This window comes from Zophobas morio, unplaced genomic scaffold, assembly GCF_036711695.1.
Source record: "Zophobas morio isolate AGI-343-1 ecotype UQ-CSIRO unplaced genomic scaffold, CSIRO_AGI_Zmor_V1 ptg000025l, whole genome shotgun sequence".
NCBI classification, from domain to species: Eukaryota; Metazoa; Arthropoda; class Insecta; order Coleoptera; family Tenebrionidae; genus Zophobas; species Zophobas morio.
In genome coordinates, this window is record NW_026972130.1 from 918,647 (window position 1) to 942,112 (window position 23,466).

The window sequence follows — 23,466 nt, forward strand, 5'->3', positions numbered from 1 at the left end:
AACAAATCCAAAAAACCATCGAAAAGACATCCTCGTCATTCCTGAATCTGCGAACCACCATTAACCCATCTGGCAACAGGCTTCACTTCACATTCAATGAATAGCTTCGACCAAACAAACGTTCCGCGGCGCGCTGACGACCCCAGTCAGCGCGCCGCCACAACCCCTCCCCCCCACCTAATGCCCAGTGCCATGCAGGACCCCCCTAATCATCCCCACATCAACATTTCCGCCCTAAACATCGACGGTATAAATCGAAAATATCATGCCCTAAAAAATTTCATCGAAACCGACAAAATTCAAATCCTAGCCCTGTCGGAAACCAAAACATCCCGCCAAATAAAAATAAACAATTTCACCACCTATTATCGCCCCTCCACCATGCAGAATGCTCGAGGTACAGCACTACTAATCTTATCCAAAATTCCTTCCACCCCACATATTCTACCGGATAATCTCGCAAACCTCGAAGCCACAGCCGCAAACGTATTAATCAACAACTTGTCAATAACCATCATCTCCTACTACAATCCCCCGTCTGAAAACCTGTCAATTCCGCTGCTCCAATACTTCTCCAATCTTCCAAACGCCATCCTTCTCGGTGACTTCAATGCAAGACACAAAGACTTCGGCGACCACTATTCCAATAGGAACGGCATCACACTGACCAACAATCTCCTCAATCTCCCCATCTACCGCACAATTAATCGCCAGCCCACTTTCATAAACCACCGTGGCTCTTCTATTATCGACCACATTCTCATCACCGAATCTCTAATTCCCCTAATCAACCCCACCTGCACCATCGGCACAACGGCTACCTCACCCCACCAACCACTAATAACACAAATCCTCCAACCTGCTCCCCCTCCACCCCCGACCTATGTACCTATTTTCGACTATAAACACGCCGATTGGCAAAAATTCAAAAACTTCATCACACAAAATCTCCCACAATTTAATCCAACCCGCGATCCGGAAATAATCGACCACCAAGTCTCACTTCTAACCGACACAATTTCGACAGCAAAACACACGTCAATACAAATAAAACACATCACCAAACACAAACGCCCGCTCCCTCAGAGAATCCTAAAACTAATAAAACTCAAACGCAAACTCTTTCGAACATTTGTCAGAACCCGAGACCCATTCATTAAAACACACTTCAACCGCCTTAACGCCCAAATCAGACGCGACATTAACCAGTACCGCGAGGAACAATGGTCTAATGCGTGCGCGAAATTAGACTACAGAGACGGAAAACAGTACTGGAACACGTTCAAAGCAATAACCGGACAAAAAACACAAAAAACACACTATCTTAAACACAACGGTACATTCCTAACCTCCCCCCAAGACCAAGCCAACCTATTCGCGGAAACACTTCAGTCAATCCACACAACCCCACAAAACCCCAACTTCAACCAAAAATTCTTCCAAAAAATCTCCCAAGAAGTACACAATTTCCGCGAAAACCCACCTAACTTACCCGTACTACCCGACGACGACCTCAGCAATGAAACCTCCCCCGACGAAGTCCTGTCGCACATCAAGCGACTAAAAAATTCCAAAGCCCCCGGCCCCGACGAAATAAAACCCATCCTCCTGAAAAACCTTCCCGAACCCGCAATCCAAGCTCTCACAACCATTATCAACAACTGCCTCGCATCCTCATACTTCCCAAAAGCATGGAAATCAGCCTCCACTATCATGATACCAAAACCCGGCAAGGACCCACATGATCCACTATCATATCGCCCAATTTCCCTTCTCAATGTCATGGGCAAAATTTTCGAAAAAATCCTTGCGTCCCGACTAGCTCCACTTCTCGAGTCCCACAGACTCCTCCCCGACCAGCAGTTTGGGTTCAGATCCCAACGCTCCACAATAAATCCCCTAATGGAACTTCACACTGACTCCACCAGACACTCGAATCTCAAAGAGTGCACAGCCGCAGTCTTCCTAGACATTGAACGTGCCTTTGACAAGGTCTGGCACGACGGCTTAATCCACAAGCTGATATCCCTCCAACTAAACCCCGCCTTCATCCAACTAATCGACTCATTCCTATCCAACAGATCCTGCAAAGTAAAAATCCTCAACACCACTTCCACGCAAGTTAACATAGAAGCCGGAGTTCCCCAAGGCTCCGTGCTCTCACCCATCATGTACTTGATTTACTGCAGCGATTTTCCCTTTTCAGACACCACAAGGACCAAGAGCAGGATGTTCGCGGACGACACCGCCTTCTGGACCTCACACCGCTCCCCCATCCATGCCAGCGCCACCATCCAAGGACTCCTACACCGCTTCGAGAAATGGGCCAATAACTGGAGAATTTCCCCCAACCCCAAAAAATCCCAATCTATCCTAATCTCCTACCCGCGTGCAAACACCAAACAACTTGACTTCTCTCTAACCAAACTAACCCTCCATAACCAACCTATCCCCAAATCCAAATCTATCAAATATCTCGGTATTACCTTTTCCCGCACATGCTCCCTCCTCGCAGACCTAGAACTAACTCTCAAAAAAGTCCGGAACCGCGCCAATCTCCTCTCCCTTATCCGCGGACGCATCCGCGGCTGCAACCCAAAAACCCTCCTGTTTACCTACAAATCCTTCATCCGCCCTATCATAGAATACCGAGCCCCTCTATACGCTTCTCTGTCACAACGCTCTCTCAACAAAATCTCCGCATGCGAACGCAAAATCCTCCGCAGAATCCTCAAACTAGACCCCAAATACCCATCCATGCATGTTCACTCCCTGGCAAAAACTCCCCCTATCACTTCCAGACTAACCGAACTCCAACAAAAATACATTAACCGCACACTTAACTCCACTAACCCAATAGCTATCCAAACTCTTCACACCTCCCACAAATACCCAACTGTCGACAACCGCCTTCTGAACCGCATCCCCAAAAAACCCAAAACCAAATTTAAACACCCCCCAACAGCCCTATTAACCAGCCTCTACCCCAACATACCCGAAGCCCTCCAGTCCATTGTAGAAGAAACCCCTCTTCCCCTTCGATAAACCCCACACCTTACCCTTAACCTCCCCCACACCTCCACTTTGTAAATTTGTATATAGCTCTAGAATAAGTCAAATACGTTTTATACTTTTGTAATTATCCTTAGTTCTAGAAAATGACATGTAATATCTTAAGAAATCTATGTAAACCTTGTGCTGAAAAGGCCCTAAGCCTCAGCTGCACCCCATACAACCTCTGTTAGTTTTAAGTACCAAATTGTAAAAAACCCTATAATTTAATAAAATGTATTTGAACTTGAACTTGAACTTGCCCGTCGGCCGTTATTTCCAGTCAACGTGTTCGTAACGTCCGTCTGCTGCGTGTTCGTTCGTCGATCGATTTTAATCTTTCGCTTATTTTTTCGAAATGGCAAGAACAAAACAGACCGCTCGTAAATCTACGGGAGGAAAAGCCCCCAGAAAACAGCTCGCCACTAAGGCCGCGAGAAAAAGCGCACCGGCGACCGGCGGCGTCAAGAAACCCCATCGTTACAGGCCCGGAACCGTCGCTCTCCGAGAGATCCGTCGTTATCAGAAGAGCACCGAACTTTTGATCCGCAAACTGCCCTTCCAACGTCTCGTCAGGGAGATCGCCCAGGACTTCAAGACCGACTTGCGTTTCCAGAGTTCCGCCGTGATGGCTCTCCAGGAAGCTAGCGAAGCTTACCTCGTCGGTCTCTTCGAAGATACCAACTTGTGCGCCATCCACGCCAAACGCGTCACCATCATGCCCAAAGACATCCAGCTGGCGAGACGCATTCGCGGAGAAAGAGCTTAAAAAAAAAAAATCGACCGACCATCAATCACACCGTCATCTCTCAACTGTCAGTTCTCTTTTCGAAAGAGACAAAAAAATCGGTTCTTTTCAGAACCTCAATATTTTTCCTAACGAATAAAAAATTAAGCAACTTTTTCGAGAATCGAATCGTTCGAAAACTTAAATAAAAGATAAAAAATTTAAATTAAGGCATGCAAATTCATTCATTCATTCAAATCAATCTTATCAATCATTTATTTATTTCTTTCTTTCTTTCTTTCTTTCATTCATTATTCGATTTATATGGTCGAGCGAAAATTTTAATTCGTTTGAAAAAAATTTGTGGCCCTGAAAAGGGCCATTTATGCGTGCCCCTTCGTCGATATGTACGATCGGAGCACCGCCGGGAAACAACAACAACGACGTCGTCGTCATCATCTTCTTCGAACGCTCACTTTTTTCTTTTCGGAGAAGCGGCTTTCTTCGCTTTGGCGGAGACGGCCTTGGTGGACTTGGGTTTCGGAGCTTTCGGTTTCTTCGTGGGTCCGGCCTTGTTAGATCTTTTCGCTTTCGAAGGAGATTTCGCCTTCGACGCCGCTCTGGCGGCAGCGGCGGCGGCGGCCTTCTTCTCTGCGGCGGAGGCGCTGGCAGCGGCGGCGGCGGCCTTCTTCGCTTTGGCCACGGAAGCGGTCTTCTTTTCGGCGGCGGCCTTTTTCGCTTTCGGCGCGGTCTTCTTCGAAACCTTAGAAGCCGCCTTCTCGCCGGCGGCGGCGGCGGCGGCTCCGGCGGAAGCGCGTTTTCCCGCGCCTATCGCGGCTTTCTTCGTCCTGCCGGCGCCGGATTTCCTCTTCCTTTCGGCGGCGGAGGCGGCGGCTTTGGCACCGCCGGCGGTCGTGGAGGCCAACTTGAAAGAACCGGAAGCACCTTTGCCTTTCGTCTGGACGAGGGAACCGGAAGCGACGGCGCCTTTCAGGTATTTCTTGATGAACGGAGCAACTTTTTCGGCGTCGACCTTGTAGTTGGCGGCGACGAATTTTTTGATGGCCTGGAGGGACGATCCGCCGCGTTCTTTCAAACCTTTGATGGCGTTGGTCACCATCTCCGAAGTCGGCGGATGGGAAGGTTTGCTCCTGGGATTCTTCGCTTTCTTTTCCTTCTTGGCGTGAGGCGTTCCGGCGGAGGAGGCGGCGGCCGAAGCTGTCACCGCGGCGGAAGCTGTTTGATTTTCTACGTCTGCCATTTTACCGAACAACTGATTGTTTTTGTTATTAAAAAAAGTCGATGGTTATCGGTCGCACGATCGAATTTGAATAGTGGCGAAAACGACGTCTAAGTGTCCCCGACGTAAACCAAGCGGACTGTAAACTAAACGCGCGACTTTGACGGAATTCGCTCGAAATCGGCGGCCTCGCGCTCGACTTTCGGGTGATGACATCGTTCTCTTTTCGCCGTCACCACCGCCTCCTTGTCGTTAGACGGACGAAACACGGCCTCAGACCTTCCTCGACGTTTATTCGAGTATTTTTCGACGAAGCGGGAATCGGCGAATCGGCAGGGCGTCCGTCCGGACGCTCGCTCGAAGAAGACCTTGTCAAAAGTCGAACAACGTACCGAAGGTGGACGTCGACGCTCCGACGTCCGTCGTCGCCGCCACCGTGACGACGCTTCGACGAGGTGAGCCTCCGTCCATGCTTTCCGGTTTTTTACACCCTCGGGGACGATCGGAAGACGTTTTCTCGTCAAAAAACGCCTCCGAAAGAGGCAAGGTACGGTCAAAATCGTCACCGCTTCGAAGCGACTCTTCCGATTTCGACGATCTCCTGGGGCACGGGGGGCTCCTTCGACGTAGATCGTCGAACGAAAACGACGGAACGGACTTTCGGCCGTCCTCCGGTGGCGGTCTCGTCTCTGTACGAGGATGGGAACATTAAAAATTTCCATGTCGAAGCCGCGACGAGATGATTCGGTCTCGTCGTTTCCTCGTACCTCGAAACGACGAGGAAATTCGGATTTTTTTTATTTTTTTCCGTACGAGATCGATCGACGATCGAAATTGCACGTCTGACGAAAATTTCCTTGCGGATTTTTCCAAAAGTTTCTTCGTTTCGAGTGTCGTTTTCGAGCCGGGACCGAGCGCGGAAACCCGCAGCACCGCACCGACGGCGAACGAAAATTCTTTCTTCGATTCACGTACGATACGTTTTCTGTCTTTCCTGTGGCCGCTTTTCATAGTTTTATTTTCTTTTTTTTTTTTCCTTCTTCTTTCGAAGATCTGAAAGACTGTACATTCTATGGAGTTTATTTAATCTATTATTGTTTACAGACGAACGAACTTCGAACTATTTTAACATCTTTCAACTATTATTTTTTAATTCAATTCACTTACACTATTATATTATCAAGGCAAGTGTTTTTCAAAGCATTCGAACCATCGAGATACGGCGAATTTATGACGGCGGTTGTTTGTAAAATATTGCAAATGCTGCTTTTTGGGTTATATTTATATATATGTTGTCCAGGACTTGTTTTTTACGTATATTTACGATTACATTCACACACAGGTGGCCAGGTGGCGGTAGGGGTAATTAATCCGGCGGACGAAGATGGTTTATGGTTTGTTTTTACCTACGTCCGCCGTGATTGTGCCTTATGTGCCTGGTTCGTCTCTTTGTCGGTCTTGTCGTCCTTTCCCTATCCTGTCGGTGGCATTCGTCTGTTAGTTGTACGTGCGTGATGTGCTTGTTTGTTTGTTTGGTATTTTGTGTTGCAGACCGCTGCGCTGTGCTGCGCTCCTCGATCTTCGATGTTCGTTCGTCGGATCTTGGCACTTTTGCTTCGACGTTTCGACTTCTCGGATCCATTTCTACTGATTTTTTACCCTTATCATCAGGCAACGGCCATACCACGTTGATAGCACCGGTTCTCGTCCGATCACCAAAAAGTGAAACCCAAGTAAGGGAAAGTGAGGTGAATAAACTAGCAAAAGTGAACAAAGAGGAGGGATTAAACCCTCGTCAACCGACCAGCGGGGCACTGGAGGCCATCGAAAAAATTGAAAAAATCTACCTAAAGTGCAAAAAACTACTGAGAGAAGAAAAGAACATAGAAAGCGGCCGCAGCAAGCGGGACCGCCCCAATGTCCGCGATTGCGTAACAACGGACAAGATAACAATGAGCGACACAATGGAAATAGAACCGACGACAAGTAAGTTAGCACAATCAGAAGAAGTTTTTACCACCCCGTCAAAAAAGAGAAAAAGAAGAACCGCACAAATAATGAACCAACAACTAACGAGGGTTAAAACAAGAAACCGTTTCAAGCCACTGGTAAGCGACCCGGAAACGGACATAAGCGATGAGGAAACGGACAAACATAAAACCGACAAAAAACGAACAGAAACAGAAAGCGACACGGAATCGGAACCAGCAAGTACTAAAACAAAAAAAGCCGAGAGACCCCCCCCGATCATCTTACATAAAAAATGGAACTACCGAGAAATCATCGAACTAGTTGACAGAAACACGACGACCAGAGCAGATATAAAAATAACACAAGCGAAAACAGTGTTATTTGCGAAGAACGTAGAAGACTTCAAAAAACTAAAAGAAGTCCTCACAAAACAAGAAAACACCGAGTGGCACACCTACGCCACTAAAGAAGAAAAAACCCATGGTTACGTCATATTCGGCCTTGACCACGAACCGACCACCGAAGAGGTCAAAGAAGACCTAATTAGCCAGAATATCAACGTTAAAAGAGTGAACAGAATGAAGAACACGAAAGCACCGGTTTACGTAATCATAACAGATAACAAAACAACGCTACTAAAACTAAGACGAAATATCCGAGCAGTAACAAGAATCATTGTAAGATGGGAGCGGCTAAAAAACAACAACGAAATCATCCAATGCCACAAATGCCAGGCCTGGGGCCACGCGACAACCAATTGTTTCGCACACATAAAATGCCTCAAGTGTGCAGAAAACCACATCACGTCCGAATGCAACATTAAAAAAGACCTGCCCGAAACACAAAAGAAAATCAAATGCGCTAACTGCGGAGAGCAGCACCTCGCCAACAACAAAGAATGCCAGGTGTACCAGACAAAGAAAAAGTACCTGGACGAAAAAAGGGAAAACAATAAAAAACCACCACTGAAAAAGATGTACACAGAAGCACCTCTCCCACCCACCAATCCGTGGAAAGGGCGGAACCAGCCCACAACAGCCAGCCAACCAGAAGAACAGGAAAGAACCCCACCCACCATCGAACCCCACCCACCACGACAACACCAGCCAACCGAAACACAGAGGGAAGCCATGGCAGATTTCACCGAATTCATACGAGAAATCCAATTACTCAACTCGTTAATAGATATTAAAAAAGCGATACCACTGATAAGAAACCTTAACGAAAACCTGAGGCAAAGCAGAACTATGCAAGAGAAATTAATCACGATGGCCACCTTCGTGAGCGAATTAGAGAGTCGCGATGACTAAAAAACGACAACTAAGAATAATAACCTGGAACGCTAATAGCGTCCGAAACAAGATGGAAGAACTAAAAATATTCCTCAATAGAGAAAGTCCAGACATCATGACTATCACGGAAACAAAACTACAGCCCACAGACAAATTAAAATTAAACAACTACTCAATCGTGAGACGAGATCGAGAAAACGAATACGGTGGAGGCGTAATGATCCTAATTAAAAAAGGAATTCCATTCCGCACAAGGAAAATACCAACCACAACAATAGAAGCAGCTGCAGTAGACCTTCCGAGAAACAACATAACAATAGTAGGAGCTTATAACCGACCCAAGAACTACTACAAAGGAAGAGATTTGACGAGGGTACTGAATATTAGTAAAAGAGTGGTCCTAGCCGGAGATCTTAACTCCAAACACAAAGACTGGGGTAATCCAAATGCAAACACAAATGGCCAAACCCTCAAAAAGACTTTAGAAGACGCCGAACTACTCATAAATTTCCCAGATGAACCCACCCATTACCCGACCAACGGCGGAAATCCAACAACAATAGACGGATTTATTCACAAAAGCAACACCGCTTACACGAAGGCCCAAGCAATAAACGACTTAAACTCCGACCACCTGCCAGTAGAAACCCAAATTATCGGCGAACTCTTCCAGGAAGACATGACAAAGACCATTGAATCATATAAAAACACAAATTGGAAGGAGTTCCGAGAAACGCTAGACGAACACATTACAATAAACGAAGAAATCAACGACCCGGACAAATTAGACAAAGAACTCGACGAGCTCATTACCGCAATCAGGAAGGCGACAAAACAACACACACAAAGAATAAAAATCAAAAACAACGAAAAACCGACGCCAACCCACATCACCGACCTGATCAAACACCGAAACAAACAACGACGACAATACCAACGCACCGGTGACGCAACACTACGGGACGAACTCAGACGGACGAACGCGACAATCACAGCGGAACTCAAAAAAGATAAGAACGAACGGTGGAAGAAAACACTGGAGAACCTAAAAAGAAGCGATAACTCCATTTGGAAAATGGCTAAAACATTCAAAAAAAGATACTACGCAATCCCGCCATTAAACACGCCCAACGGGGAAGCCATCACCGATGCAGAAAAAGCAGAGACGCTAGCCACCCACTATGAAAAAATCCACGATGACGCAAGAGAAGAAAACACCCCGGAACAAGACGAAATAGACAAAGAAGCCAGCAAAATCATAGCAGCAGCAACAAAAGCCCCGACAAAAGACTACATGGCAACAATGAAAACCAGCACCCATGAAATGGCAAAAATAATAAAAAAATTGCCGAACAATAAAGCACCCGGCGAAGACCAGATCACGAACAGAGTCATCAAGAACCTATCGATGAAGGCCATAAGAAAATTGACGGACATCACAAACGCTATTATCCAACACAGCCACTACCCTAAAAGGTTTAAAAAAGCAATAATCACACCGATATTAAAACCAAACAAAACAAAAACGCAACCCGAAAACTACAGACCAATAAGCCTCCTAAGTAACATATCAAAAACCATAGAAAAAGTGCTACACAAAAGACTGACATTAATACAACATAAAAAGAACATCGAGAAAAAATGCCAATTTGGTTTCAAGCCGGGACACAACACCACCCTGCAGCTTGCAAGAATAATTAATGACATCCTCGTCAACTTTAACCAGCAGAAGGTGACAGTGATGACATTACTCGATCTTGAAAAAGCATTTGATAAAATGTGGATAAATGGCCTAATCGTAAAAATGGACAAATATGGCATCGAAGGAAACTTCATCACCCTCATTGCGTCATATCTAAACAACCGTACCCTGAAGGTCAAGGTAAATAACGCAATATCTCAGGAGAAAACAATTAAAGCGGGAGTGCCACAGGGGTCAGTACTTGGCCCCGCCCTCTTTAATCTGTACACCACGGACCTGCCGGAATTCACAAAGACAACTACGGCATTATACGCCGATGACACGGCGATATACGCCCATTCATACTACGCCGAAGCTGCACAACTACAAAATCAAATACACCTCAACCTCCTTATTCCATATTTCAAAAAGTGGAAAATGAAATTAAATCAGACGAAGACGGAAGCAATAAAATTCACCAAGAAAAGAACAAACATTAAGCCCTCAAGAATACTCAAAATCAACGAGCATTACGTCAACACCAACAACACGGTCAGGTACCTGGGACTCCACCTCGATACCAGATTAAACTTCAAACAACACGTGGCTAATTCCGTCGCCAAAGGCAATGCAGCAATTAGGACTCTCTATCCCTTACTGGTCAAAAATAACGCCGTCAGCAGCGAAAACAAAATCACCATTTATAAACAGATAATCAGGCCGATTATCACATATGGGGCACCCGTGTGGAGCCATCTGTCAAATTACGCAATGGAACCACTCGAGGTGCTCCAAAACAAGTGCCTAAGGCTGGCACTTAGCGCTTCAAGATTTACAAGAATAGCAGACCTGCAGGACGCCGCCGACATTCCACCGATTAAGAAATACATCAAAGACCTGGCGACAAGCTTCTACTTGCGCAATCATGATAACGTATATATCCAAAATATAATCAATAATAACCTAATAAACAAAAAACATAAGCTCATGCACGAGCACTTAGAATTATAGTCACACATATTAATTAAATTGTAAGGGGCAAAAATAAAGGTTTCATACCCGGCAGCCCCATCTAAAAAACCTTGTAAACCCAATAAACAAAAAACATAAGCTCATGCACGAGCACTTAGAATTATAGTCACACATATTAATTAAATTGTAAGGGGCAAAAATAAAGGTTTCATACCCGGCAGCCCCATCTAAAAAACCTTGTAAATATTGTAAATAACTGTAAAAAGCACCCCCCTTCCCCACAACCCAAAATCCCCTCCCCCCAAAAGTGATAAAATATGAGGTTTCGATTTTTCCCTCAAAAATGCAAACAGTTAACAAAATAACTAAACAAGAGGCTGCGCCCTCTATACGGCAGTAGCAAAACTAGGGCCAGAAAGGCAAATGTAACTACACAAATAGACAGGGTCTCGTTCCACAAATAGGAACCTGTAATCGTACAATACCAATCTAGCTTGTAAGTGAACTGTAACATTAACCTACTTTAATAAACGTTCTTTCTATTCTATTCTATTCTATTCGTCCGATCACCGAAGTTAAGCAACGTCGGGCGCGGTCAGTACTTGGATGGGTGACCGCTTGGGAACACCGCGTGCCGTTGTCTTCTTCTTTTTGTTAAACTTTAGTTTTTAGTAAAAAAACGATGTGTTTATTATAAGTAGTATGTCATAAGTTAAGCTAGTTTTTAATTTAGAATTTAAGTTAGTCGCTAAGATTTTCCACTCGCGTCCTTCGACTCGAAATTTTCAAACACTCCGCTCCCTTCTCCCGCCCGATTTTTTGTTTTTGTTTTGCCCTATTGCGAACACCCCCCTTATTCTTTTTTTTTTTTTTTTTTTTTTTTTTTTTTTTTTTTTTTTTTTTTAAGTCCAAAAAAAAATTTACAAGTCCAGATCAGATCGAGGTGTCGCGTAACGACACTCTACTAGGTTTATAAAATAATGGATATTTATGTCTGCGACGATAAAATAAAATTTAAAGCACGACGAGAACTTATAAACGAACGCCGTACATGGACAACGAGATCAGAATCATTCAGGAAGACTCGAAAAGAAACGAATCGATGATTAAATATCTTTTAATTTGAAATTTATTCACGCTCGATCGTGAAAATGCAAAAAAACGGCCGTTTTGTTAGGAACATGCGTTATTTATCGTACGCGAGTTCCTCGAACAGACGGCCAGTATAGATTTGCATCAGTTTCGTAATTCTAGTATTAAAATAATGATAAAAAACGCGACCGTTTTCTTCTCGATCTTATGATTTCCTGATAAAATCGATCGTAGAGAGCACAGCGCTTCGTTATGAAGAAATAAATAATATAAATTCCTTCTTGCGGCGGGGGGAAAAAAAGAAAGAAAAAAAAAACAAGTACGTTCCCGTGACCTGACTTATTTACATATCGTATAAAAATCGATCGATAAAAATATATCGCTGTTTTTTAACATAGTTTCATTTCGAAAACCTCTAACCGAAATCGATCGTACGTACGTACGACGCGGACGGAATTTAAACATCGCACACCCCGAAACGAAAAGTATCATTTTATTCGTTCATTTAATAATCGAATAATAATAAAGGGGAAAGAAACATTCTCGAGGTTCGTTAATCTCTTATTTGTAAGGAATGCGATTTGTGGTTCTGAAAAGAACCGATTTGTTTGTTGTTGTTGTTGTTTTTTTTTTTTTTCCGGAAAGATGGACGACGGACGACGACAGAAATGATAACAAAATCATTCTACTTGGAGCTGGTGTACTTGGTGACGGCTTTGGTACCTTCGGAGACGGCGTGCTTGGCCAATTCACCGGGCAAGAGGAGACGTACGGCGGTCTGAATCTCCCTGCTGGTGATGGTCGAACGTTTGTTGTAGTGGGCGAGGCGGGAAGCTTCGGCGGCGATACGTTCGAAGATGTCGTTCACGAAACTGTTCATGATGGACATCGCCTTGCTCGAGATACCGGTGTCGGGATGTACTTGTTTCAACACCTTGTAGATGTAGATAGCGTAGCTCTCCTTCCTCCTGCGCTTCTTCTTCTTGTCGCTCTTCGAAATGTTCTTTTGGGCCTTTCCGGCCTTCTTGGCGGCTTTACCGCTAGTCTTGGGTGGCATCTTCGAATATTCGATAAGAGTTTAACAGAACAGAACAGAACGCAACGCTACGCTCGGTTCTCGACGAACGAATAAAAATATCACCCCGCGTGCGACTACTTTTATAACGGACCGTCTACCGACTCAGGCCACGCCCATTCGTCCTAGCCTTCCTATGCGCCGAACTGAACCGACCGCACGGAGGGTATAAAGCCTAAGCCGCGACCGCCGGTCCGATACATAACCGAATAACGCAGCAGTCGATTACGTGTGTCGTCGCCGCTCGTCGCTCGCTCTTCTTGTTTATATTTCGTTTTTCGCAAGAAAATTAAAGAAAATGTCAGGACGTGGAAAGGGAGGAAAAGTCAAGGGAAAGGCGAAGTCCCGTTCGAGCCGTGCCGGTCTTCAGTTCCCCGTCGGCAGGATCCATCGTCTCCTCCGTAAAGGAAACTACGCCGAACGCGTCGGTGCCGGAGCTCCCGTCTACCTCGCCGCCGTCATGGAATATCTGGCCGCCGAAGTTCTCGAGTTGGCAGGAAACGCCGCCAGAGACAACAAGAAGACCAGGATCATTCCCAGACATTTGCAGTTGGCGATCAGGAACGACGAAGAGTTGAACAAGCTCCTTTCCGGAGTGACGATCGCCCAAGGCGGCGTTCTGCCCAACATCCAGGCGGTCCTCTTGCCCAAGAAGACCGAAAAGAAGCCTTAAACTCTTTTCATTTTTTTTAAAGAAACGGACCGGACGGACGACCGCTTTACCGAGAAAAAAAAAGAAAAACAACAACCCACATCATCGGCCCTTCTCAGGGCCACTAATTTTTTTCAAACGATTAAATGCTCGCAAACTTATCTTAATGGAAAACAAACAAAAAAAAATAATAGAAAGAAAGAAAAGTACTTTATATGACACGATATCGTTTTTCGATTCGAAAACGTTAATTTTTTTCTTATTGTTCGTTCATTTTTAAGCTTTCTCTCTGTCACTTCTCGTGAATTTTACTGCAAACGTTTAAAAATACGTGATTTTAATTTAATTTTTTTCCTTTTTCCATTTTATATCGTCATTATTATTTCTTTAAAAAAAACCAACACAACCAACCATTCATTCATTCATTCATTCATTCATTCATTATTTATTCTCGACATATAGTAAGCGAAATTTTTTATTCGTTAGAAAAATTTTGTGGTTCTGAAAAGAACCGTTTTTTTTTTTTTCTCCGATCTCGTTTGTTGTCGTGGCGTATATACGGAAAAGTCAAAGAATCAAAATCAGCGACGATTAAATTTCTTGCTATTGCAAAAAATTAACCGCCGAAACCGTAGAGGGTGCGTCCTTGACGTTTCAAAGCGTAGACGACGTCCATGGCGGTGACGGTCTTACGTTTGGCGTGTTCGGTGTAGGTGACGGCGTCACGGATCACGTTCTCGAGGAACACCTTGAGGACGCCTCTGGTTTCTTCGTAGATCAACCCGGAGATACGTTTCACACCGCCGCGACGGGCCAATCTTCTGATGGCCGGTTTCGTTATGCCCTGGATGTTGTCGCGCAGGACTTTGCGATGACGTTTCGCGCCACCTTTTCCCAAGCCTTTGCCTCCTTTTCCTCTACCGGTCATCTTGGAATATCTTCGAAGAAGCTTGCGAGCGACGTGGATTCAGAACGGTGTTCGTAAGGGAACTGCGAAAATTACGAAATTCGGCGTCGTTTTATAACGTTTCCGAGCTACGCCCATTTCTGGTCCCGCTCGACCAATAGACACGCGCAGAGAGCGACTTTGTAGCGGTGAACGTTATATAAGGTTCGCCGCGAGCCCGTCGGCCGTTATTTCCAGTCAACGTGTTCGTAACGTCCGTCTGCTGCGTGTTCGTTCGTCGATCGATTTTAATCTTTCGCTTATTTTTTCGAAATGGCAAGAACAAAACAGACCGCTCGTAAATCTACGGGAGGAAAAGCCCCCAGAAAACAGCTCGCCACTAAGGCCGCGAGAAAAAGCGCACCGGCGACCGGCGGCGTCAAGAAACCCCATCGTTACAGGCCCGGAACCGTCGCTCTCCGAGAGATCCGTCGTTATCAGAAGAGCACCGAACTTTTGATCCGCAAACTGCCCTTCCAACGTCTCGTCAGGGAGATCGCCCAGGACTTCAAGACCGACTTGCGTTTCCAGAGTTCCGCCGTGATGGCTCTCCAGGAAGCTAGCGAAGCTTACCTCGTCGGTCTCTTCGAAGATACCAACTTGTGCGCCATCCACGCCAAACGCGTCACCATCATGCCCAAAGACATCCAGCTGGCGAGACGCATTCGCGGAGAAAGAGCTTAAAAAAAAAAAATCGACCGACCATCAATCACACCGTCATCTCTCAACTGTCAGTTCTCTTTTCGAAAGAGACAAAAAAATCGGTTCTTTTCAGAACCTCAATATTTTTCCTAACGAATAAAAAATTAAGCAACTTTTTCGAGAATCGAATCGTTCGAAAACTTAAATAAAAGATAAAAAATTTAAATTAAGGCATGCAAATTCATTCATTCATTCAAATCAATCTTATCAATCATTTATTTATTTCTTTCTTTCTTTCTTTCTTTCATTCATTATTCGATTTATATGGTCGAGCGAAAATTTTAATTCGTTTGAAAAAAATTTGTGGCCCTGAAAAGGGCCATTTATGCGTGCCCCTTCGTCGATATGTACGATCGGAGCACCGCCGGGAAACAACAACAACGACGTCGTCGTCATCATCTTCTTCGAACGCTCACTTTTTTCTTTTCGGAGAAGCGGCTTTCTTCGCTTTGGCGGAGACGGCCTTGGTGGACTTGGGTTTCGGAGCTTTCGGTTTCTTCGTGGGTCCGGCCTTGTTAGATCTTTTCGCTTTCGAAGGAGATTTCGCCTTCGACGCCGCTCTGGCGGCAGCGGCGGCGGCGGCCTTCTTCTCTGCGGCGGAGGCGCTGGCAGCGGCGGCGGCGGCCTTCTTCGCTTTGGCCACGGAAGCGGTCTTCTTTTCGGCGGCGGCCTTTTTCGCTTTCGGCGCGGTCTTCTTCGAAACCTTAGAAGCCGCCTTCTCGCCGGCGGCGGCGGCGGCGGCTCCGGCGGAAGCGCGTTTTCCCGCGCCTATCGCGGCTTTCTTCGTCCTGCCGGCGCCGGATTTCCTCTTCCTTTCGGCGGCGGAGGCGGCGGCTTTGGCACCGCCGGCGGTCGTGGAGGCCAACTTGAAAGAACCGGAAGCACCTTTGCCTTTCGTCTGGACGAGGGAACCGGAAGCGACGGCGCCTTTCAGGTATTTCTTGATGAACGGAGCAACTTTTTCGGCGTCGACCTTGTAGTTGGCGGCGACGAATTTTTTGATGGCCTGGAGGGACGATCCGCCGCGTTCTTTCAAACCTTTGATGGCGTTGGTCACCATCTCCGAAGTCGGCGGATGGGAAGGTTTGCTCCTGGGATTCTTCGCTTTCTTTTCCTTCTTGGCGTGAGGCGTTCCGGCGGAGGAGGCGGCGGCCGAAGCTGTCACCGCGGCGGAAGCTGTTTGATTTTCTACGTCTGCCATTTTACCGAACAACTGATTGTTTTTGTTATTAAAAAAAGTCGATGGTTATCGGTCGCACGATCGAATTTGAATAGTGGCGAAAACGGTTTTACGGTTAAATCATTTATTCAAGCATTCTTGGTACATTGGTTTCCTTAAGATATTTACATGTCAGTGGGGCGCTGCTGAGGCTTATGGCCTTTTCAGCGCTGGGCTAATTTAACATTATTGGGTTGGAATTTAACTTACTAGTACTTAAGATATTTCATTTACAGTGTGGTGGGCTTAAATAAATATTTACATGTCAAGGGGTATCTAACTATTTCCTATTGATCTAATTAATCTAAGCGTATGATGGGTCCTTGGTCCTTGGGGGTGGGTGTTCATCCTGCATCCTGGTCCTGGAGGGCTGGAAGCTGAAAGAGAACGGTGTGTGTTGTCGTCGTTGTCGTCGTCGGGTGGTCGTCGGTGTCCAAGTCCAGGTGTCGGTGGTGGGTCTGGGGGGGAGGGGCGGCGAAGTGGCTGTGTCGGGGGCGGGGACGTCAGCGTCCTCGCAGCGATATCGGCGTTTGCTCAACTAGTTCCTGGAGAGCCTGAGGGAGGTCAGGGTACAGGGTTTCTAGGAGAGCGGTGGGTGCGTGTTTAAATTTGTTTTTGGGGACTCGCGGCAGGCGGTGTAATAAGCGGTTGTTAGCGGCTGGGTATTTGTAGGAGGTGTGTAAGTTACCGATGGCTATGGTGTTGTTGCTGTTAAGTGTGCGTTTGACGTAGTTTTGCTGGAGGGTTTTTAAGCGATCGGGGATGGGAGTAGCGTTTGTACGCTGGTAAACGTGCATTGACGGGAATCTTGGGTGGAGTCTAAAAGCTCGTCGGAGGATTTTTCTTTCGCATGCTGTTATTTTGTGTAGGGATTTTTTGGAGAGGGTCGCGTAGATTGGGGCCCGGTAGTCGATAATTGGGCGGATAAAGGTGTTGTAGGTGTGTTTTAGGGTTTGGGGATTGCAACCGTGGATACGGCCGCGTATTAGGGATAGGAGGTTAGAGCGGTTTCGGATTTTTTTGAGGGTAGTTTCTAGGTCGGGGGTTAGGGAGCAGTTGTCGGAAAAGGTTATGCCCAAATATCTGACTGTTTTGTGTTGTGGAATTTGTTCGGCATGCAGTGTTAATCGCGATTGTGTAAATTTGTGTCTTTTCGAGGTTGCACCAGGATATGTCATGCAGATGGATTGGGATTTTATGGGGTTGGGTTTGACTCGCCAGTTGTTGGCCCACGCCTCGTATCGCCGGAGTGCTTCCTGGATGGTGGAGGTGGCTCGTTCGGGGTCTCGGTGGGATGTCCAGAACGCGGTGTCGTCGGCGAACATCCTCGTCTTGGTCCTGGGGGTATCTGTAATGGGAAAGTCACTGCAGTATATGGAGTATAGAATGGGTGAGAGCACGGAGCCCTGAGGAACTCCGGCACGGATGTTGACAGGTTGGGAGAGTGAGTTTTGGATTTTGATTCTGCAGGTTCGGTTATGTAGGAATGAGTCTAGTAGAGTTATGAACTGGGGATTTACTCGGAGTTTGATGAGTTTGTGGATAAGTCCGTCGTGCCAAACCCGGTCGAATGCACGTTCTATGTCCAGGAAGACGGCGACCGTGCACTCTTTGAGATTGGCGAATCGAGTGGAATCGGTGTGAAGCTCTAGAATGGGGTTCATTGTGGATCGTTGCGAGCGGAATCCGAATTGTTGTTGAGGGATGATATTATTTGTTTCCAGGAAGTCTTTTAGTCGGTTAGTGAGAATCTTTTCGAAGATTTTTCCTGTGATATTTAGTAGAGATATGGGGCGATAAGAGAGTGGGTTATGGGGGTTTTTGCCTGGTTTGGGGATCATGATTGTGGAGGCTTGCTTCCATGAAGTTGGAAAATATGAGGCGTTCAGACAGTTGTTGTATATGGTGGTCAGGGCTTGGGTTGCTGGTGGCGGAAGATTTTTTAGAAGTGTCGCCTTGATTTGGTCTGGCCCTGGGGCTTTGGAGTTTTTTAGGTATTTGATGTGGGATTCAACTTCATGGAGGGAGATTTCGTTCGTCAGGTCGTTGTCGTTGTCGGGGACATGCATGTTGAGAAGGGCTAGGGGGTGGAAGGGTTGTTCTCGGAACTCTTGCACTTCTTCGGAGACTGAGTTGAAGAACTCGTGATTGAAGTTTGGGTCGAGGGGAATTTCGTGGATTTCTTGGAGTGTTTGAGCGAAGGCATTGCTCTTTTCTTCGGGGGTGGAGAGGAAAGTGCCGTTTTGGATTAAGTGTGTTGTGTTTTGTGTTTTTTGTCCGGTGAGTATTTTAAATTTGTCCCAGAATTTTTTTCCGTCGCGGTAGTCTAATTTTGCGCAGGTGTTCGACCACTGTTCTTCCCGATATTGATTGATGTCGCGTCTTATTTGGGCGTTTAGTCTGTTGAATATGGGTTTTAACTGGGGGTTACGTGTTCGCGTGATTTCTCTGTATACTTGTCGTTTTTGTTTTATTAGGTTTAGGATGCGCGGAGGCAGTGGTCTTTTGTTTATCGGAACGCGTTTGAGTGGTATGGCAATTTCTTTCGCGGCTAAAATGGTGTTTGTGATTAGTGTTATTTGGTTATCAATTTCGTTTGAGTCGCGGGTTATGTTGATTTCTGGCAAATTTTCGGTGATGTGTCGTTGGTATTTTGCCCAGTCGGCGTGTTTATTGTCGTGTATTGTTATATAGGATGGGGGTGGTGGTGGGGCCGGTATTAAGAGTTGGGCTGTTAGGGGTAAGTGGTCTGAAGTGACCGTTGTTCCGATGTGACATTTCGGGTAGAATTTGGGTGTTAGGCTTTCTGAAATAATGATGTGGTCCGGAATTGATTCGCCGTGGTGGTTGATTAGGGTGGGTAGCCTGTTTTCGAGGCGGCAGATCGGGTAGTTGAGAAGGTGGTTGGCCAATTTTCTACCGTTGGGGTTCGTGGCGGTGTCGCCAAAGTCCATGTGTCTACAGTTGAGATCGCCGATTAAAATGGCATTGGGGATCTGCGAGGCGTATTGCACAAGAAGAGTGGAGATAGTGTGCTTGGGCGGATTGTAGTGGCAGATTATGGTGAACGAAATATCGGCAATTAAAACGTTTGCGGCAATGGCTTCGAGATTGGCGAGGTTTGGTGGTAGGTCATGCTCGGTGGATGGGAATTTGTTTGAGATGATCAAGGCTGTACCGCGGGCATTGTCCATGACTGAGGGTTTGTGGTAGGTGACAAAATGTGGAATTTTTAATTGACGTTTGGTTTTGGTTTCGGTGACAGCGAGAATGTGGATGTTATCTGTCTCGATGAGGTTTTTCAGAGCATGGATTTTGTGGGTTGCACTATTGATGTTAATAGTGCATATATTAATATGGGGCGGGTTTTGGGTCAGTGGGGGAGGAGGAGTGGATGCCACACGCTGGGAGGGGGCCCCAGCGTGCGGCGGGATAGGAGTTACATGCATGTCTGGTGTGTTAATCATTAGCCGTCAAATGTGAAGTGGAGGAGACGACCCGAGTGGTTAATTCGGGTCGTGAGGTTGAAGATCATGCGGGACGCGTCCTGGATGGCTTGCTGGGTTTTGGGGCGGATAAGGGGGAATAAGTCAAAAAGGGTTTTGGTTGTGAAGGCGATGAGGGCCTTCGCGTGGATTTGGGATAGGTTGATTTCCTCGGGGGTTTCGTCGGTGATGTCGACAGGGTCGGCGAATTCTGATGGTGGGTCAATGATTACCGTGGGAAGTGTCTGTGTTTCATCTGTCACTGTCAGTTTCAGAAATTCTGGGCATTTCCGGGACCACGCAGGGTGGGGGCCTTTACAGAAGGGGCATTCGGGTTCTTGTTTGGGGCATTTGTTGGGGGCATGTGTGTCGGAGCATCGGGGGCAGATGGGCTTTTGGGCGCACTCGGAGGCTTGGTGCCCTAAAGTGAAGCATTTTGTGCATTGGACGGGGGTTGGTGGTGGTGGGTTGGAGGGCTCGCACCTATGGAGGCGGCCAAAGAGGGCGATGCCGTCGGTTAAGAGACCGTCGATGGTGGCAACATCGTCGGAGATGAGTCGGATGAGTGGGGTGGGCTTGTTTGTCTTTCTTGAGACGATGCGCCACATTTTGTGGATTTTGAGGTGTGGGGCACTGAGGAGAATGTCGCGCTCTTCGATGTCGAGGTCGACGTCTTTGATGACAATGGAGAAAAGGGGAGCTTTTTTAGCAGGGGATAGAATTTTTTGGGGCCGATTAATTGGTTTGAGTGTGATCCTGGCGTCGACACAGGCTACACGGAGGCGGGCTTCGAAGTTTGCTGCTAGCTCGGAGTGGGTGATTAGGAGACAAGAGCGGTTGTGGTTGACCTTCAGAGTTTCGATGTCTCTGAGGAGGAGGTGGCTGGTTAAAATAGCATAGAACTGCTTTTGGGTTGCGACGGGTTGGGGGATGTTCTGAATTGTGTATTTGAAGAGGTCTGGGTTGGGTGTGGTGGAGCGGAGGGTTGTTACAGATTCGGCCGGGGATGATCGACCTGAACCCGTTGAGACCGAGGTCATCGACTGTGTCGGAGAGGTGGTCTGGGCGGTGGGTTTGGGTTGGTTGTGGAGGAGGGCATGAATATAATTTGGATTTGACCCACCTGGTGTTGTCGTTATCGGCATCGTGGTTTGAGTTGATGACGTGGGGGCTGCTGCTGATGTTGGGGCTGCCGGGGGGGCGGCTGGTGAAGCTACGGCTGCGGTGATGGCTGCTGTGGCTGGTGCTGCTGGGGAGCGGGCTGCGGCGCGGCCTGACGTGGCGGGTGGCTTCGTCGGCGGGGCCTTGACGGTGGTGGAGTTGCTGCGGAGACTGCGGCTACTAGAAGGCATCCTTCTTCTTCGATGCGGAGATCGAAACTGTGGCGAAAACGACGTCTAAGTGTCCCCGACGTAAACCAAGCGGACTGTAAACTAAACGCGCGACTTTGACGGAATTCGCTCGAAATCGGCGGCCTCGCGCTCGACTTTCGGGTGATGACATCGTTCTCTTTTCGCCGTCACCACCGCCTCCTTGTCGTTAGACGGACGAAACACGGCCTCAGACCTTCCTCGACGTTTATTCGAGTATTTTTCGACGAAGCGGGAATCGGCGAATCGGCAGGGCGTCCGTCCGGACGCTCGCTCGAAGAAGACCTTGTCAAAAGTCGAACAACGTACCGAAGGTGGACGTCGACGCTCCGACGTCCGTCGTCGCCGCCACCGTGACGACGCTTCGACGAGGTGAGCCTCCGTCCATGCTTTCCGGTTTTTTACACCCTCGGGGACGATCGGAAGACGTTTTCTCGTCAAAAAACGCCTCCGAAAGAGGCAAGGTACGGTCAAAATCGTCACCGCTTCGAAGCGACTCTTCCGATTTCGACGATCTCCTGGGGCACGGGGGGCTCCTTCGACGTAGATCGTCGAACGAAAACGACGGAACGGACTTTCGGCCGTCCTCCGGTGGCGGTCTCGTCTCTGTACGAGGATGGGAACATTAAAAATTTCCATGTCGAAGCCGCGACGAGATGATTCGGTCTCGTCGTTTCCTCGTACCTCGAAACGACGAGGAAATTCGGATTTTTTTTATTTTTTTCCGTACGAGATCGATCGACGATCGAAATTGCACGTCTGACGAAAATTTCCTTGCGGATTTTTCCAAAAGTTTCTTCGTTTCGAGTGTCGTTTTCGAGCCGGGACCGAGCGCGGAAACCCGCAGCACCGCACCGACGGCGAACGAAAATTCTTTCTTCGATTCACGTACGATACGTTTTCTGTCTTTCCTGTGGCCGCTTTTCATAGTTTTATTTTCTTTTTTTTTTTTCCTTCTTCTTTCGAAGATCTGAAAGACTGTACATTCTATGGAGTTTATTTAATCTATTATTGTTTACAGACGAACGAACTTCGAACTATTTTAACATCTTTCAACTATTATTTTTTAATTCAATTCACTTACACTATTATATTATCAAGGCAAGTGTTTTTCAAAGCATTCGAACCATCGAGATACGGCGAATTTATGACGGCGGTTGTTTGTAAAATATTGCAAATGCTGCTTTTTGGGTTATATTTATATATATGTTGTCCAGGACTTGTTTTTTACGTATATTTACGATTACATTCACACACAGGTGGCCAGGTGGCGGTAGGGGTAATTAATCCGGCGGACGAAGATGGTTTATGGTTTGTTTTTACCTACGTCCGCCGTGATTGTGCCTTATGTGCCTGGTTCGTCTCTTTGTCGGTCTTGTCGTCCTTTCCCTATCCTGTCGGTGGCATTCGTCTGTTAGTTGTACGTGCGTGATGTGCTTGTTTGTTTGTTTGGTATTTTGTGTTGCAGACCGCTGCGCTGTGCTGCGCTCCTCGATCTTCGATGTTCGTTCGTCGGATCTTGGCACTTTTGCTTCGACGTTTCGACTTCTCGGATCCATTTCTACTGATTTTTTACCCTTATCATCAGGCAACGGCCATACCACGTTGATAGCACCGGTTCTCGTCCGATCACCGAAGTTAAGCAACGTCGGGCGCGGTCAGTACTTGGATGGGTGACCGCTTGGGAACACCGCGTGCCGTTGTCTTCTTCTTTTTGTTAAACTTTAGTTTTTAGTAAAAAAACGATGTGTTTATTATAAGTAGTATGTCATAAGTTAAGCTAGTTTTTAATTTAGAATTTAAGTTAGTCGCTAAGATTTTCCACTCGCGTCCTTCGACTCGAAATTTTCAAACACTCCGCTCCCTTCTCCCGCCCGATTTTTTGTTTTTGTTTTGCCCTATTGCGAACACCCCCCTTATTCTTTTTTTTTTTTTTTTTTTTTTTTTTTTTTTTTTTTTTTTTAAGTCCAAAAAAAAATTTACAAGTCCAG

General features: G+C 46.7%; 7 protein-coding genes and 1 non-coding gene across 8 annotated transcripts; 4 read left to right on the forward strand and 4 right to left on the reverse strand.

The window, feature by feature from the left end:
• The first annotated feature begins 3,409 nt into the window (after positions 1-3,409).
• Positions 3,410-3,820, forward strand: LOC135135896 (histone H3). Its single transcript, XM_064065016.1, has one exon. The coding sequence runs from the start codon at positions 3,410-3,412 to the stop codon at positions 3,818-3,820; it is 411 nt and encodes a 136-aa protein (XP_063921086.1).
• A 430-nt stretch (positions 3,821-4,250) lies between these two features.
• LOC135135897 (late histone H1-like) lies at positions 4,251-5,039 on the reverse strand. Its single transcript, XM_064065017.1, has one exon. The coding sequence runs from the start codon at positions 5,037-5,039 to the stop codon at positions 4,251-4,253; it is 789 nt and encodes a 262-aa protein (XP_063921087.1).
• A 7,672-nt stretch (positions 5,040-12,711) lies between these two features.
• On the reverse strand, positions 12,712-13,083 carry LOC135135898 (histone H2B). The gene has a single exon (XM_064065019.1). The coding sequence runs from the start codon at positions 13,081-13,083 to the stop codon at positions 12,712-12,714; it is 372 nt and encodes a 123-aa protein (XP_063921089.1).
• A 316-nt stretch (positions 13,084-13,399) lies between these two features.
• On the forward strand, positions 13,400-13,774 carry LOC135135900 (histone H2A). The gene has a single exon (XM_064065020.1). It carries the CDS (start codon positions 13,400-13,402, stop codon positions 13,772-13,774), a length of 375 nt encoding a protein of 124 aa, XP_063921090.1.
• A 595-nt stretch (positions 13,775-14,369) lies between these two features.
• LOC135135901 (histone H4) lies at positions 14,370-14,681 on the reverse strand. The gene has a single exon (XM_064065021.1). The coding sequence runs from the start codon at positions 14,679-14,681 to the stop codon at positions 14,370-14,372; it is 312 nt and encodes a 103-aa protein (XP_063921091.1).
• A 291-nt stretch (positions 14,682-14,972) lies between these two features.
• LOC135135902 (histone H3) lies at positions 14,973-15,383 on the forward strand. Its single transcript, XM_064065022.1, has one exon. The coding sequence runs from the start codon at positions 14,973-14,975 to the stop codon at positions 15,381-15,383; it is 411 nt and encodes a 136-aa protein (XP_063921092.1).
• A 430-nt stretch (positions 15,384-15,813) lies between these two features.
• LOC135135903 (late histone H1-like) lies at positions 15,814-16,602 on the reverse strand. The gene has a single exon (XM_064065024.1). The coding sequence runs from the start codon at positions 16,600-16,602 to the stop codon at positions 15,814-15,816; it is 789 nt and encodes a 262-aa protein (XP_063921094.1).
• Positions 16,603-23,062: 6,460 nt separating this feature from the next.
• LOC135135976 (5S ribosomal RNA) lies at positions 23,063-23,181 on the forward strand. Its single transcript, XR_010281660.1, has one exon. It is a non-coding gene; the product is annotated as a 5S ribosomal RNA (ribosomal RNA).
• The last annotated feature ends 285 nt before the right edge of the window (positions 23,182-23,466 follow it).